Below are 16,444 nucleotides of genomic sequence, written 5' to 3'. Positions count from 1 at the left end.
TCTAAGTTAACGGGGACTAGGCCCCGAGCTAGAGTGTGTCTTGGATATAGCTACGATAGAACCATCAAGAAGTGGGAAGAGAAGCTCGAAATATGCATAGCTGCCCATCTCATCTACTTCCTGACCTCACCCAGGCGCCCCCATAAACACCATTCCTTGGTTGTCCTCAGTCTTAGTCCGATGTTTGAACCTCCCAACCAAAAGCAACAAGCAACGCCTGCCGGGACCCTCAGAGATGTTCCATGGGAATATGCCCCGGTGCAAAAGCCAGTTTTCGTGCCCGCCGCGCCATACCGAATGCTGAATGTAAGCCGTTCCATTTCCCTCCAACCAGCCAACCCAGCCAGCCCATATAATGCAATCGCCATTTGCGAAATTAAATAACATCTGCAGAAGAAGACTCGGAGGAACCTCTCCTCCTCGAGAAATGAAATCAGAACCACTCCCCATCAAGATCCCCATCGGCATCAGGTGCCGGCTCAATACTCTGCTTCCTGGGCCGCCCCCTCTTCCTCGGCTGCGAGCCTGACCTGGGCTTTTTCTTTTTTGGCTCCGGCCCGCCCTCCGACTTGCGTTTCCTCCCCCGTCTACCACCGCCGGCGGCAGGGGGGTGGCCTTCGAGATCATCCTCGCCGCCACTTCCCAACTCAGCCTCCTCGCCCATCCCCATGTCCATAACCACGTCTCCATCCTCTTCAACAGCCACCAAGAATTCCTTGTCAACGCTCATCAACTCCACAAGCGCTCTGCACGTGGTCATCATGCGGTCCCGGTCGACGAGCGCCGTCATGATGTGGCCGATCTCCTCCCAGACCTTGTCACCCGTGATACCCTGGACTTTGACGGGCGGCTTGCTGAGATCCTTGGCCTGGAGTTTGCCCTTGCTCTCGCGCCGGTTGGTGCCCAGGCCGTAGAGCCGGCGCAGGTACGTGCGCACTTCCCAAAGCGCGAGGAGGATCATTGACCCTGCGGTCAGTTGGCGAAGACGGGCGAGGTCGATGGTGACGCTTGGCTGGACGGAAAGGGGTTCTGGCTGGGGTTGCATCTGGTCCCCGGAAGCTGTTGCTGCATGTTGCTGCTGGGTCAGGCTAGTCTCCAGCGCGTCCAGTCGGAGCTGCAAGACTTCCGACTCGATGGCTTGTGCAACGTTGGCGCCGGTTGCGGTCACGAGCTTCTCCATGGCGCTGACTGTGCAGTGCACCTCGCCGACTGTCAGGTACTCGAAGTATGCGAGGTTCTCAACGATAAAGCGTGAGTACTGGACATGTGGCGGGAGTTCCTCCGAGGTGTCAAGCTTTGAGATGTCAAAGTCCACTTGCGTACATAACTTCTCGAGGAACTTCTGACGATTCTTGGACTTGCTGATCTTGAGAACTTCCATCAACAGATGCAGTTTGGGAGTAAAGGGGTTCGTCGTAGAACCGTGCGGGTCTTTTACGATGTCCCGTTGGTACGCAAAGGCGGATTGGATGGCCCTCACATACTCCCGCTCGACAACCGTCTCATGCTTGGCATGGAGAGATTTGTGCTCCAAGAACGCAAGCTCCGAGATCCGCGGGTTGGACGAGGTCTCCAGGGTTATGAATGTCACTCCTGTCTCCTTCGGATGCACCAAGCCTTGGCGGTTGATGCTGGCGAGCACCTCCGCAGCGAGGAAGGCGTGATCGTCCTGGGTAAGAGTGGCGATGCGGGTGATCTCCTTCAAGAACCGATGGGTCGTGGCACTTGCTACATCATCGTAATTGGTGCCCCCAATCACCGTGAGCTCGCGCTTCTTCTCAATCTTGCCCCCGTTGATGCCAGGTGCCTCGGACGCTTCCTCCGAGCGCTTCTCCTCAGCGAACAGGAACTCTTTGAGCGATCGCAAGATCATCGTCTCCAGAAGGGGAACCTGGTCGTCAAACACCTGCTGGAACGTAGTGTAAACGTTGGCGGACACGTAATTTCGCGGCGAGGTTTGGCAGACCAGCCCAACCGAGTCAAGAGCGGCTTTCCTGACATCCATAGGCTGGGATGGATTGGCGAAAGGAATCACAACATCGACCATGAGTTTCGAAGCGGTATCCCCGTTCCACTTTGAGAAGCTTTTCCTGAACAATTCCAGGTGGCTGTCGAGGTTGCAGTGCTTCCCGGCCATGCCAACGATGAGCGAATATCGGTCGAATTGGCGGATTTTAAGCTGGTCGAGAGGCTCCTTCTGACTCATGATGCGCAGCTTCTGGATAGCTGTCAGACTTGACAGCACCAGTCGGGCGAGGTGCTCCGAAGACTCCAGCAGGGTGCTGATGATCCACAGACACGCCATGATGTCGTCCAGCAGCGCCCGTGTGACTTTGGACACGGCAGGCATAAGCTCTTTGCGCACGTCCGCAAGGAATTGAGCATGTGCGCTTGATAACTGGGGCAGGACCCGGCGGTAAATGACGACTACTGCTCGTGACACTGCCAGGTCCTCACTGCTGCTAATACTCGTGATATGGGGCTTCAGCAGACGCAGCTGCTCGAAAGTGAAGAGGCTCGCTTCCGCTTTGGCAAAGATCATGAGGACTTGAAGAACATCCCTTCCAGAGGGGGCTAACGGTTCGCTGGAATCGACGTTGTCCACCAGGTCAAACATGCTCGCGACAAGCTTCGTGCACACCTCCATGGATGCCTGTGCGGACTTTGACTCCGGGGCCAGGAGGGTCTGCAAGACCTTGTCGAGCACGTTTGCAACATTGCCGCGCTTAACCGTCTGCACCATGAGGGTGACATGCTCTGAGAGAGATAGTTGAGACGGTGCTGAATTCTCACCGGAGTGGAAGGGCGTAAACCAGATCTCTTCGATAACCTGGCGCGCGAGGTCTCTCACGCTCTCTTCTGGGTCCTGAACGCGGTGGAGTAACCCGTTAGCAATGGCGCTCCGGAGGGTCCTGTTGCTGTTGCGAAGATAGATATCCTTTGCCAGCTTCATGGCTCGCTTTCGCACTCCTGGACCGGCATCGGAGAACCTGTCAATCACCGTCTCCGTCATCTTCTCCTCAAGTGCGGGCCGCATGCCGATACACTTGCCAATGAGACCCAGTGCAGAGTCTCGGACCTGCGTGGACGGATCATTGGAACACCGAAGGATCAACTGGACGACTACAGAGTCGCCATCCAGAATGGAGGGATCAGTCTCCAGAACCTGGTTGATACTCTTCAAGCTCTTGCTCCTGACTGTCGGCTGGTCGCTAGCCATCGAGTTTAGGAGAATGTTCAAGATGGCACTGAAGGCCTCGCAAAGCTGGGATCGTAGGAGAGTGATGGAGTAGGATAGCTTAGCCTGGCTAGGGCTCACGTTCCTGAAAGAATACTCGTTAGATAACCAGCGGCGGTCCTGAATCATTTCTCGCAGCCGGTAGGCCAGCCGGCCCAGTTCTTGATCGCGCTCGAGCAGGCCATCCTCGTAAGAGTCGTAACAAGCGCAGACCTTGGCGGCCCAGTCAGACACGATGAAGGAGATGGCGCTGGCCAAATGGGGGTCTTCGGAGAAGCGGCTTTCGAGGTATTCGACGGTAGCCCGATACGGGCCTGTCCAAGCGACCATGTGTTCCGGACGAGAATTCAGCTCCAGCGCTGAGGCTGCAAGGTCGGAGAGGAACATCGCAAGTTCGTCCGCATCTCTCGAATCAAGGGCGTTCGCAATCTTCCTAACGTGACCGCGGAGTTTTGAAATTGCTGCGCCCACGGTACCTAAAAGCTCGAGTGCCATGTTCTTCGCCGGGACGCCAGACTTGTCATTTTCCACTAGACTGACCATCATAACCATCAGCAGTCGCAGGAGTAGTTCAGCAGCTGGCCAATCCGGATTGTCCAAGCACGTTGTAAAATCCTCGACGAAGAGATCGAGCAAATTACGGTAAGGAGTGTCGCCGGATTTGGTTGATTTGAGGGCCCGGTTGACGATGAATTTGATGACATACGACGCATTGGCTTTGGCGGTGTCCAGTAACGGGGTGGCGACGCCATCTAATTCTTGGATGGCCGTGGAATGTTGTATCGCACCATGTTCTTCGTTCTGGATAGTAAACGATTCAAGCGCAGTCCGTTCGCGGCCACCGTTCACCTCATGGCTATCTTGGATAACCATGCCGCCTCTGCGATTCTTGCCTTTCCCGTCATCAACTTTGCCAGCACTGGTCTGGACAAGGCGCATGATGAGAGCAGAAACGGGCTGGATGTTGCTGCCATCAACGAGCTTGAACGTCCGGGCCCGTCTACCTAGCGGCAGTTTCTCCAACGACGTAAGGATCTCATCAAAGATTCCTTGGCGCTGCGATGGATTCAGGAGGAAAATCTGGGAGAGCATGTCCATGGCAACCAAGCGGAGCCCGTCAAACTTCTGCGTGTCAATGACGGAATCCTTTTCAGCATTGGCCGTCTCCATGAAGATGAGCCGCGATGCCGCAAACTCCAGGGTATTGGTGACGGTGTCTGAGGTGTCGACTTTGGATATCAAGGTCGACATGGCCGAGAAGAGCTTCTGGCAGTCCGTAAACAGAGAGACGATTCTCTTCTTGTTAGAAGAGAGCGTCCTGAACAGCTCGGCCGTATTTTGGTCGCTCCTCAGTTCCACGACGGGGATCACGACGCCGTCAATGAGCCGCTTGCACAAGTTAAGACAGTGCTCAATCATATCCTCCGGGTACAGCTGCTTATCCTCGCGATCGCCACACATCATCCTCAACGATGTCCGCGCAGCTCGCATTGCCGTCTCCAGACTGGGCAGCTGTTGCAGCCATTGATCAACATCAGCGGCGCCCCATGACTCATCAACCTTGATGTCCAGTGACTCAATGCGTCTTAATGAGCCTTCGGAGAGACGGAGGAGGCGGAGGAGGTGATCAAGCGGAACCCTTTGATAGCAATTCAGCGATATAACCTTCCTTAGCAGTGTTTGCGCCTTGGATTGGGCAGCAGCCGTCAGTGTTGCCTCGTTGTCCGAGACAAGCATGACAGTCTCGTCTCCGTATTGCTGCGCTAGAGCGTGGTCTTCGGCCTGGAAGGCATTGTGCAAAAAGAGCCTTAATTCGTTCAATGCCGCATCCGCTCTCTGGCGCATGTCCAAGCTCACTCCGTAAATGTCGTCACCGTCGAGCTCCTCCCGTTTCCGTTTCTTCAGTGATAGATTCGCGGGCTCATCTGGCTCAACTGGAACAACTTGATACTCGCTTTTGTTGATCTTTGCCGCACCAGGCAGCTCGATAGCTATAGCAGATCTTTGAGAGGCCGGCGGCGCTTGCAACGGCGTTTCCACTGGCCGCCCTAGGGCTGGATCTTGGGTAAGCTCATCTGGGCTGAGGGGGACCGGTTGCTGCGTTGGTCTAAGACGAGACGGCTGAATCCCAGAAGGTGTGACAGCAGCAGGTTTGCTAACGGCCGCGGCTGCAGCCTCCAACTGACTCTTAGTCGGTAGGACAATCTCAAGCCGTGCCTTATTGTACGCATGCGCTTGCCGATTGACCGCTGTGTTCGGGTCCTGCGTTGGCCGTGCCGGCTTCTGCACCTGCGGGGAGGGAGGATTCGTTGGGAGTGGCACCTTAACATCTACCACTTGATTGTTTGCGGACTTAGAGGTTGGAGTGTCGGGAGTCGGGTAGCGGAAAGGCAGCGTGGTCTGGTCGCATACCAGTTTGGAAAATGGTGAAAGGGTCGCCATCAGGAAAGGTGGCTTGGTGGTCGTGGAGAAATTGGCGGCCTCCTTCGGGCCAGTCTTGAACTTGCTTCAAGTCGTCAGCAGAAGCCCTGCCATGCCTGGAACCGGAACGTACAACTGAGGAATATTCCCACGCTCTAATAGATGTTGGACTTGGCTGACTGCCTGTTGGAGACGTTTGGAAGGGGCATTCTGCGTCGCGGCCTCCTGGTTCAGGGCAGCAAATTCGAGACCAGGCACGAGGTCGGTTACAGGCGGCGCTGGGGATGCTGAGCCTATTGATGGTGACGGGAGAACGCCTATAAGATAGGTTAGGGAAGTCAGAAGCTGAATATTTCCCACGGCTGATAGGAGCATTGCAAAGTGCGAGGTCGTGGAGCTTACCTGAGTCAAACGGAGCGATCGCAGAGAAGGGTGTGTATGGAAGCGCCTCGTAAAGGGTGAACGGCCTCGTGAACTCGTTTGCCGCCGGCGTTTGCGTACCCTGAGTGGCAGGGTCCGGGACGCCGTAAGGAGGGCCATTGTAAGTATCTGGCCGAGGGTCTGCCATTGTGGGTTGGCGTGAATTGGGATCACGATCGAGAATAGGACATGGCTGGAATCGCACTGGCAAGTCAACTGCACGTCTTCACCTGAGTTGTCGGCTCAGCCAAGAGCTCTTGTCAGCCCAATGGTCCTCGTACCCGCAGGGGTGAAGCAGTTGCCATGTGGCGATTCGGCGTGCTCAGGGCGTTTCCTTTATATGCGTTTCGGCCATGCCACTCGCTTTTACACGTGTGGATGATTCCTGTGTCTCTGTCAACAAAAAGTTGGCTGAAGTTTGATCCCAATCATGATCGATCACGATCCACGGCAGCCTTGCGTCGTTGCCAAGTGGTACCTACGCCAAGAAACCAATCCGCTTTCAAGCCATCCACAAGACCACACCTGCATCGTAGCTTCCCGCTGCGAGTTGCACTGTTGCACATGGCCTGTGCTTCCGGTCCCCGTTTCCTTCAATCGGAGCCAGTTTCGAAGCCCCGCTAAATTTTTTGGCGACGCTGTGAGGCTGCGTTGGATGCAAACACCGTATTATTCCTTTGAGAAAAGCCCAGAGGCAGACGACACAACAACTCCAAGATGGCCGCAATTGGTTCTTTGATCTTCTGCACCGACTGCGGAAACCTGTTGCCTGCGTCCAAGGGCACGGAGAAGAATATCTTGCATTGCGACTGCTGCGGGGCTGAGAACAGAGGTATGGGTTGGCTTGCTGAATTGCTCCAAATGGTTCCTGACCAGTTCGCAGATCAACCCTGGAGAATTGTGACAACGAGGACAAAGCCATCCGATTTCCCATCGGCCCTACGGCAGAAGCTATCGATTGTGCAAACAGTAGAGCGACATCAGGTGCAAACGGAGCGCATCGATACAAATATGGACTGTCCCAAATGTGGGAAGAGGGGTGTGCGCTACTCCGAGGTACAGCAGCGTAGTGCTGACGAGGGTTCCACGATCATTTACAACTGCGATTGCGGTGAAAGGTGCGTGATATGGGACTACGCCTAGGGCCGTCTGCTAACTTTCTGGAATCTAGATGGGCTCAGAACAACTAAGCACCCGTTCAGTATTGTGGAAATGGCGCTTCTATCCTCCAAACCCGACCTAGCGATCTATACCCTGCGACCCTGCGCCGCCAGGAGAATCTGGTAATATTTTGATCGACCCAAACACCGGAATCCTCAACTCAGTTTAAGCGGTCCCCTCAACCTCCGGGATCAGTGCATACTCAGTCTGGTTGCTCTTTTCGTACTCGGCCATATCCAGAGCCACGATGACACTCTCACGTACGACCGCCTCCTTATCGTGCAGAAATTTCTTCAGAGTCTCCTCGACGCCGTCCTCATCTCCCAGACTGCCAAGCGCCTCGGCAGCCTCATGGCGGACCATGCTGGCCTCTTCAGTGTTGCTCAGCGCCGCGGTGAGAGCGGGGATAGAAGCGGGATGTGCGAGTTGACCGAAGACGAACGCTATTTCGTGGCGGAACAGGGCGGAGGAGTCGGCAAATCCCTTGGCAAGCGCGTGCACGGCAGGCACGGCGGTGGGAAGGTCGGGAGGCGACGCTAGGTCACGGAGCGCAAACATGGCACGGTATCTCTTGAAGAGCGGAAGGCTCGTATCCATCAATGTCTTCCCAAGCTCCTCTACCGTCGGCTCCTGTTGACCCTGGGCCATAGGCGGGGCGGGATCAACCGAGGCGAAATCACTGCATCACGAGTTAGTTAGCAAATGCGAGTAAACCGAAAATGCGACAGCAAAACGCTAGCCTGACATACCTCTGCCTCAGCCTTTCTCCCTTCCTCCCCTCTCCATTCTCCCACTCAATCCGATCAATCGCGATCTCGCACGTCTCAGTAACAACCACCTCTTCACCCTCTCGCTCCTTGAATCTCCTCAACACGTCCAAACTGGCCTTATCCCCCAACGCCCCGAGCGCCTCAGCAGCCTCGTGCCGGCACATCGAGTCCTCGCCCACATTCTCCAGCACAGCCGTCAGATAGGGAATAGCGGCGCTATTGCCCGTCTGGCCAAGACAGTAGGCTAGCTCATGCTTAAGAAGAGCTGAGGAGGACGTGAAGCTGGCAGCGATGGCGTCAATGGCGGCAAGCGATTCGGCACTATCGGCGGGGTTCTGGCGCGCGAGGTGCTTGAGGGAGAAGAGCGCGCGGAAGCGGACTGCGAGCGGGGTGGTTTCCGAAACGAGGGTCTGCCGGAGGGATGCGATTTTCGCGAGGGTGCTTGAATCGGCGGGCGTGGCTGTTGAGGCCGTCATCTTGGAACCGGATGCAATTCAGTAGTGAGTAATAGGTTATAGACCGAACGGTGCTGGTTTGTATGATGGATATGGTAAGCGAGTGTAGACTACTAGTAGGAACGAACGGGTGGTGAGAAGAATGGAGGGGTTCCGTCCTCCCACTGCCAAAGAACAGGGGTTCAGTTTGCGAAATTTTGGAGGGGTCATGGCGATAAGATAACCCTTGCTGAGCAGCCTGAGCTGAGTGTGTTTTAAACTTGCAATGACATATCGTACCGGTCTTGATATATTCGTAGTAAACCCAGGTATGACTGAAACTGATTCGACAATTACAGTCGGTACCTGGTAACGTTACGAACATGCATGTTCAGCTTCGTTGCTGCCTGTTGTTGCCGCGATCATGGAACTACAACAAATCCACCGAGAAGCCTAACATCACTACTTGAAATGGTACAAATTCCAACCTTTTCCTGTGTGTTCCGGTGGTCGCACTCAGATGAAGATTCGGTCACCATACCTCTCTTCGCTAAGCGGCGCAGTGGGTGAGATGCATTGCTTCACCGGCCATGGCCGGTGTTTTGGTACAGTTCTTTGCCTGACCCTGCGTCTTCCTTGCACACATGCTCTACACCTGGCAACGTGTTGTTCCCGCTCAGCCTTTTGAGAACTTGGTCTCAGTTGTCTGCGTCTCCGACGCTCACAACAGCCAACCGACACTTCCAGAGGGCGATGTCCTAATCCACGCCGGTGACCTTACAGAGTCCAGTTCCTTCTGAGAACTGCAGACCACACTGAACATTCTACGTGCTCAACCGTACTCAGTGAAGGTTGTCGTTGCTGGTAATCATTCTAGATGCCAGCTGGGACGTCGACGAAGGCTCTGGGCTTGAAGCTCGGATTGTGGCCCCGGAGCAGGAGTTGCTAGACTGGGGGAATATGATCAGGCTAGAAAACGCCGACACGACCGTCACCTGCCCCAACGGTCGCTAACTGCGCGTCTGCGACAGCCCCTACTCACGAAGACATGGCAACTGGGCCTTCCAGTACCCTCGTAGCGAGTATGTGTGGGCGGGAAGCGTGCCGCTAGACATCGACGTGCTGGTGACGCATGGTCCTCCACGCGCACATCTCGACTTGTTGCGGCTGGGCTACAAGCACCTGTTGCGCGACCTCTGGCGAGTCCTCCCGATATCACATGTCTTCGGGCACGGTCATGAGGGTGCTGGTACCTAGTGGCTCCAGTTCGATGAGCTGCAAGAGGCGTACGAACGCACCGTGCTTGCGGGCGGCGAATCTGGAATCTTGTCCTGGCAGCAAAGGAGTTCTTGCGAACACTCTTTCGCCCGGCCGCCGAGACGAAGTGCATGCTTGTTAACCTTGGGCTCCTCCGCAACGCCGTTTGTGCCTTATTCCCTCTCCCAGTTACTTGTTACCGTTCTCTTCGCATGACTAAGATTCTTGTTACCAGTGAGGGCACCGACCCAGCGTCCCTCCGAATCCAGATAAGGCGCCCTCCTCGTCCTATCTTGTCCCGTCTTCTCTACTGCGTTAAGTTGTCAGTCCTGGCCGCTAGGCTTTCTTGCACGCCACGCTCGATCAGGCAACAAAGTCTTGGAAGGCGAGAGTGACACACTAGAAGGTGTCTATCCATGACGGAGGAGTCGCGGATCATCTTCACAAGTAGAACGCCTCTACTTCCTAGAATAGCATTAGTCTCTAGGTCTAATTGAGTTTGGCTTCATACAATCGGGATAGATGATGCTCACTTTAGTTGATGGATTATGAGCATATGCCCCTACCCGGCAGGACAATTCGCATACTTGCACCCCTGCGACCCCTTTTCTCTACCTCACCACCTGTGCACCTCGGCCACGTAGGAGCGGACGGCCATCGGCTAGGCCATCCTTGAGACAGTTAGTGCTTGGGATCCACGAGGAGAATGACTCTCGGAGTGATTGCCGGCCTGCGCCGCACCTGTCCACCGTCAAAGGCCTGCCTTGGTCACGCAGGATGCCGGAAGGAACCGCAAGGCTCAATCCGAAGTGCCATTTTTACAAGCAAACGTATAAATACCTTATGCTCACAAGGTCAGCCATGCCTCGGAAAATCCGACTTGAGATAGATATCTAACCACCCGCAGAGCCCCAGCTTGAACTCCCAAGTTCCGTCTCCACCAAACACACTATTTGGATCATGTCGTCACTCGGACAGAAGACCATTGCCAACATGCAGCGGGATCGCGCTGCCAAAAACCTACTCGAAGTCGCACCGAGGAAGACATCCGGGCAAAACAAACCACAGCCAACGCATGACCGTGAAACGTTCAGGACGGCACTGCACAACACTGGTGCCTATCTCTCGAAGAAGGGGGCTAACATAACGATAATCGCCATCGGGGACGCCCTCAATACCATCTATCTGAAGAACCGCCCTTCGACATGCATCGACTTCTTCAATGCCAACCTCACATCCGCTGAGCTCAAGCGTCTTTCAGAAGCTGCCGAGCAAGCTGCCAAGTGCGACGCAAAGCTCGACAATTCGTGGCTCAACAACCGCACCAGTGTGTTCATCAGGCAAGACCAGCGACGGCTCCTTACAGAGCAGGCATTGCAAGAAGGCGAAGCCATCATCAAGAGGCCAGGGCTGACGGTGCTAGCTCCGCCGTGGGAGTATGTTTTCTGCTGCCAGGTAGAGCGCCTTGTCAGCGACGATGTCCGGGATCATGATTTCGAAGACGCGGTGACGGTTCTGGGTTGGTATTTGAAGAAGAATGGCATGCCCGTGCTGCCCATGGCAACCGTGAAGCAGTGGTTTTCGCAGTACTCGCTTCGCTGGACCAAGGACACCGAGAATATGGCAAAGAGTGTCCAAGGGGGGCTTATGGTCCGGTTCTAGATGAATGGATACCTTATACAACGGCGTCGTGTGAACTGCTTGTACGCTGTCGATACAGATATGAGGTTGGCGCCGTGGATACGGAACGTTGTTCTGACGAATCGTTCAAACGGTGAAATGTACGGTTAACTTTGGAATCACGTCACGTATTTTACATACAGACTTCGGTACATTTCAGTGGAAATTCGGCTGTTCCTGTGAGGATGTATTGTTACGGAAATTTCAGCTGCTCTAGGCTCTCTATTTATGATCAATGGAGCTTCCTTCCAGGTTCTTCAACTCACCTGCTAGGCGATCCCAACGCCGGACGCGATCCGACCTTAAGTTTTCTTCCAGGTTCATTTATTACGCAAGTTTTGAAGTGTTTCATTCCCGGGCCCCATGGGCATCCCTCAGTTCAAACGACATCTGGAGCCCTACGCCGAGAGGGCTTTGATCGAACCGTGCAATGTAGTTCTGGACGGGCCAGCGTTAGCTTACCATATTCTCAACCTCTGTTCCAGGACGAGACGCAAGGGCAGCCCCCTGGAGCAACCGTCGTACCAGCTTCTGGGCAAAACGGCCGTGGCATGGCTACACCGAATCCAGGCATGCGGACTTTCAGTGTACACATATACAATCCAACCAAGCCCCGTGCGTATGACAAGGCGGATCTCGGGCTAATCATGTGTTGCAAGCTCGGCCATCTATTTCGATGGTTATCTGCCCAACTCAAAGCGAAATGAACGGATTCAACGACTCCTCAAATCCTCACGGGATCTGATCCGGTATCACTCGACGTTTCTGACAGGAGTGCCGAAGGGTCGTGCGGACGGCGGTGGCGATGCGGATGCCGACTTGTTTCCGAGTGCATGGCCCGGAGAACACAAAGCAAAACCGCCGCCGCCGCCTTTCCTCGTTCCTGCCATCATTGACGCCTTGAGGGAGTCGTCGGAGTTCAGTTCCTGCGTCAGGTTGGTGCCCGGGGAAGCCGACGGGTTCTGCGCGGAGCATGTCCGCCGGCACGGCGGAACCGTATTGACGTCTGACTCCGATCTACTGGTTCACGATCTCGGCGAGACTGGCGGCGTTATTTTCTTCCCAGACATCGACGCCGGTGTGGAGATGGAGACACTCGTAGCCCCCCAATACCGACCTGCTGATCTCTGCCGACGACTTTCTCTTCGACCAGAAACTGGACTCCAGTACCTTGCATTTGAGGTCAGCAGGGATCCTCATCTGACCTTGGAGCAAGCCATCGAAAAGTCCAAGAGGAGGGAGGCAATCCCAGCCTCCGGGGAGGAATACTCCAACTTCATGGAGCAGTATCACTCCCCAGGCGTGGCATCCCAGTTCCAGACGGACGAAGTTCCGACTCTCGACCCGCGGTTATCCGAGCTTTTCCTCCGAGCTTTCCGGGGATCCAAAAAAGCTGTCGCTCCAGTGTCAGAGCCAGGGCCCGGCAACGGATTGGACATCTATCTGCCCTTCCTGCTTGACTGCCCAAACCGGGCAAGTGCTTGGGAAGCAAGCAAACCCGTGAGACAGCTTTCATATGCAATTTTGCAGTCCTTTTGCGGCAACAGCATACCATCGGTAACAGAGACGAGGAGGTTACAGTCCGTGTCTTCGGGTTCGCGGGTCGAGGTTCCAAAACCTACCGAGGCGAAGGAGCTGGGCACTTTCCTGCTTACACTCTGTACCGAAATCGAGGACGGCATCAGCGACTCTGAGTCCATTTGGGTAGTCTTGTCCGTTTATCAGGATATCGTTATGACTCTCGATCGCGGTAGAGGCAATCCCCTTAGCCTCGCATTGCTAGAGCAAGAAGCTAGAGGGGGGCTGGACCAGTGTTCGTGGGACTTCCTTCACCTCGTCGCGCAGGCTCAAGCAACCTACTACTCGCTGAGAATGCTCCGCCAAATCATCGAGCTGTCGGCGCAGTATACGGGGTCCCTGTGCACAACCATGTCGGAGCTCGCGCGCTTCTTGTCCCGTCTTCCCTCCTTACCGGGCTTTCCTACATGCAAGAACTTCTTAGAGAACCTGCAAAGGGCGAGGGAGGCAGGGCTCCTTTCTTGCTTGCGGAGTCTCTGTGTAGGCTATGGAGATATAATCCTGCAGATACAGTCCATCGAGCAACCACCGGAAAGCAAGAGGCCCAAGAAGAAAAGGAGAACCATGCCGCCGTCGAGTCAGAAGACAGCCGAACCTCGGTCGAGCAACCCGTTCAATCTCCTGGCGGCGAAAGGAGAGGAACTATGAAAAGCCCACAAGGCCACTCACATTGAAACCGGTAGCTTTGGACACGCTAAGCAATTTAGCCTGCCTGCTACCTTCATATGAGCGCACATCTCGCTCCCATCTCTTGGATCCTCTTGTAAGCGTTGGCCTGCGTACAAGTATTTACCTACTATGTAGAAGAGGTGTAGAGAGCCAAAAAGAAATGAAGTAGAATGCATGAGAAAATAAGAAAACAAAAGCCGGAATGAGAAAAGCGACAGGTACCTAGATGATCTTGCCATAGGTACCAACCTCGATCTTGCTGTACAAATCAAGCGCCATGAGGTTTACTTCCACTACTAGTACTTCTGATTTGAACCGGCTGACGCGGTACCGTGATAAGTTACGCATACAATACCTTCAGGGTTGGTATTGTACGTGAATTACATGACGGGTCATACCGTATCTGACCAATCATTTGTCTAGTGGACCCTAGAATACGCCCAGGCATAAAATGCAGGTGCGAAGTTCGAACGCAGCAACGTCTTTGCCACTCCTACACGTGTAGAAAACCAGTTATCATTAAGGTAGTACCCTCGTATTTCACTGCATGATCACTCTTCGGTCAATTAACTATCACCCCAGCGCTTTATATCCGACTTCTCGAGTTTTACAACACACTCGCACTCCTCTAAGTTCTAGTTGTATCTGTGGTGCAGACCACTGCGGAGACCCCACTCCCTATTCAGGATTCGAGCGGCACGGTAACATCTGAAATTCGGCCGGCCCACTCCGCCAACCCGAGCTTTTTTTCTTGACACAAGCAGCGAAAATCTCAGATCTCCTCCCACTTTAACCACACCCAAGGACCACCGCCTCAACACCATGCGCGGTACCTTGGTCTTTGCGGGCAGCTCCTGCCCGGACCTCACAGACAAGATATGCCACAACCTGGGAATGGCCCGGGCGGATGCCGAGCTCACTCAGTTCTCCAACGGCGAGACGAGCGTCCGCATTCTCACCAGCGTCCGGGAAAAGGACGTGTTCGTCGTTCAGTCCGGCAGCGACAGGATTAACGACACAGTTATGGAGTTGCTGATCATGATCTCTGCTTGCAAAGGAGGATCTGCAAACAAAATCACCGGTATGTGATGGCGTCGATACCGCAATCGGCCGGGAAGGACTCTTCCAGAAGTTGACCGGAGTACAGCCGTACTGCCCTACTTCCCGTACAGCCGCCAATCCAAGAAGAAGTCTCACAGGGGAGCGATAACCGCCAGGCTGTTGGCCAACCTCATGGACGTCGCGGGAGTAAAGCATGTCGTCACCGTCGATCTACACGCTTCCCAGATGCAAGGCTTCTTCAAGTGCCCGGTGGACAACCTCCACGCTGAGCCTCTGATCGCCCGTTGGATCCGCCGCAACGTGGCTGAGTGGCAGGAGGCGGTGGTGGTGTCTAAGAATGCAGGCGGCACCAAGCGGGTAACCTCGCTTGCCGACGCGCTCAAACTCAATTTCGGCATGGTGACGACGGACAAGAGGAGAGGTCCTAGCATGGCGCCGAGCGTGATTGGATACTCGATCGACGGGCTCGAGCGGCACCCAGTGCTCGACGCCGTCAGCAATCAGGTGCGTAACACCACCTTATCGGAGTCGGAAAACGGGAACCCCGCTACGGATGGCGGGCGGTCTCAAGATTCCCCTACTGCGGCAGATGCTCAAGGATCACCGCGCCTGCGTGCTAATGGTACGCACGCACGGAACCCGGCCAACTCCAAGTCCCCACCGAGTCGCTCGCAGACCTTGCTGTCCCAATCATCGGTCATAACCGAGCTAGACGAAGAGGCAGAGGCGGACGAGTTGGAGTACAACGACAGGCGAGCCCATGAGGTGACACACGGGCGCCTGGTTCAGGGGCACGTTGTTCCTGACGACTTCCCGTCGTCGACGGCGTCGGTGGCCGATACTAGCGTGCCGGACGAAGACCCAATGACTATGTCACATGCCTCGTCCTTCTTTGGACTACAACCCCATGCTCTGGGCGGGTCCGGCGACGCGGGGGCGAGCTCGGATGAGGAGGACGATATCCTCAAGAACCCCAAGGTCGAGCACATGATTACGCTCGTTGGCGACGTCAAGGACCGGACAGTGTTGATTGTCGATGATATGATCGACAAGCCCGGCTCGTGGATCGCAGCAGCCGAGACGGTGGTTAAGCGCGGCCGTGCCAAAAAGGTCTACTGCATTGCCACACATGGTGTCTTTGGAGGAGACTGCCTGGAACAGATGCAGGCGTGCGACTGCATCGACACAATTGTCGTGACCAACAGCCATCCGATTTCGGAAGTCAAGGCACGCAACGCAAGCAAACTGGTGGTACTCGACCTGTCCTTCCTCTTGGCCGAGGCGATTCGGCGCAACCACTATGGCGAGTCAATGTCGCCACTGTTCCAGCACGTCGTGGATTAATCATGGCAGGTTGTAATGCTTTTATTTCGATGTCTTCACCTGGGCTTTGAGTGGCCATCGGAGGCATTTTTTTCTGTCTTTTGAGGTATGTCTGGCAGTGGACTACAAGCGTTGGCGTTTGGGGGAAAGACGGCGGCGCTGGTCTTTTAACACGGCACAGGACAGCATGATTAGACGGCACGGGTCGTCAGGTATGTGCGGAATTGACATCACCTAGTCAGTACCGAAAGCCACTGTTGCCAGAGTGATTGCAGTGTGGTCGTGTTCCGCCTAGCTAGGCTGAGCTCTCTATACGAGCTCACGAGTGTAGAAACCCCCAACGATGCTGTCACTTACGACGGCAGGAGCATTGGCCAACCCAGGACATGCCTCCTAACGGAACGTTGGTAGATCGTCTGTCCTTCGGGACT

General features: G+C 55.0%; 6 protein-coding genes across 6 annotated transcripts; 4 read left to right on the top strand and 2 right to left on the bottom strand.

Annotated features, from left to right (window-relative positions):
- Positions 1-408: 408 nt before the first annotated feature.
- B0T15DRAFT_149792 (uncharacterized protein) lies at positions 409-6,368 on the bottom strand. The gene is made up of 3 exons (XM_062861978.1): positions 6,062-6,368; positions 5,793-5,976; positions 409-5,744 (listed from the first exon to the last, which is right to left on the bottom strand). Exons 1-3 carry the CDS (start codon positions 6,225-6,227, stop codon positions 434-436), a joined length of 5,661 nt encoding a protein of 1,886 aa, XP_062722463.1. The 5' UTR covers positions 6,228-6,368; the 3' UTR covers positions 409-433.
- A 428-nt stretch (positions 6,369-6,796) lies between these two features.
- On the top strand, positions 6,797-7,222 carry B0T15DRAFT_394633 (uncharacterized protein; the record flags this gene model as incomplete). The annotated part of the gene is made up of 2 exons (XM_062864738.1): positions 6,797-6,911; positions 6,963-7,222. 2 exons carry the CDS (start codon positions 6,797-6,799, stop codon positions 7,220-7,222), a joined length of 375 nt encoding a protein of 124 aa, XP_062722462.1.
- Positions 7,175-8,754, bottom strand: B0T15DRAFT_527956 (armadillo-type protein). Its single transcript, XM_062869005.1, has 2 exons — positions 7,990-8,754; positions 7,175-7,919 (listed from the first exon to the last, which is right to left on the bottom strand). Exons 1-2 carry the CDS (start codon positions 8,484-8,486, stop codon positions 7,406-7,408), a joined length of 1,011 nt encoding a protein of 336 aa, XP_062722461.1. The 5' UTR covers positions 8,487-8,754; the 3' UTR covers positions 7,175-7,405.
- Positions 8,755-10,426: 1,672 nt separating this feature from the next.
- B0T15DRAFT_527950 (uncharacterized protein) lies at positions 10,427-11,552 on the top strand. Its single transcript, XM_062869004.1, has 2 exons — positions 10,427-10,555; positions 10,609-11,552. The coding sequence occupies exon 2, from the start codon at positions 10,662-10,664 to the stop codon at positions 11,361-11,363; it is 702 nt and encodes a 233-aa protein (XP_062722460.1). The 5' UTR covers positions 10,427-10,555; positions 10,609-10,661; the 3' UTR covers positions 11,364-11,552.
- A 70-nt stretch (positions 11,553-11,622) lies between these two features.
- On the top strand, positions 11,623-13,901 carry B0T15DRAFT_527947 (XPG domain containing-domain-containing protein). Its single transcript, XM_062869003.1, has 2 exons — positions 11,623-11,968; positions 12,041-13,901. The coding sequence occupies exons 1-2, from the start codon at positions 11,745-11,747 to the stop codon at positions 13,605-13,607; spliced, it is 1,791 nt and encodes a 596-aa protein (XP_062722459.1). The 5' UTR covers positions 11,623-11,744; the 3' UTR covers positions 13,608-13,901.
- Positions 13,902-14,118: 217 nt separating this feature from the next.
- Positions 14,119-16,220, top strand: B0T15DRAFT_149710 (phosphoribosyltransferase-like protein). The gene is made up of 3 exons (XM_062861977.1): positions 14,119-14,152; positions 14,211-14,709; positions 14,776-16,220. Exons 2-3 carry the CDS (start codon positions 14,451-14,453, stop codon positions 16,032-16,034), a joined length of 1,518 nt encoding a protein of 505 aa, XP_062722458.1. The 5' UTR covers positions 14,119-14,152; positions 14,211-14,450; the 3' UTR covers positions 16,035-16,220.
- Positions 16,221-16,444: the final 224 nt, after the last annotated feature.

This window comes from Chaetomium strumarium (assembly GCF_033439665.1).
Source record: "Chaetomium strumarium strain CBS 333.67 chromosome Unknown B0T15scaffold_3, whole genome shotgun sequence".
In the NCBI taxonomy this organism is placed as follows: domain Eukaryota; kingdom Fungi; phylum Ascomycota; class Sordariomycetes; order Sordariales; family Chaetomiaceae; genus Chaetomium; species Chaetomium strumarium.
This window is presented reverse-complemented; position numbering and strand designations above follow the sequence as displayed.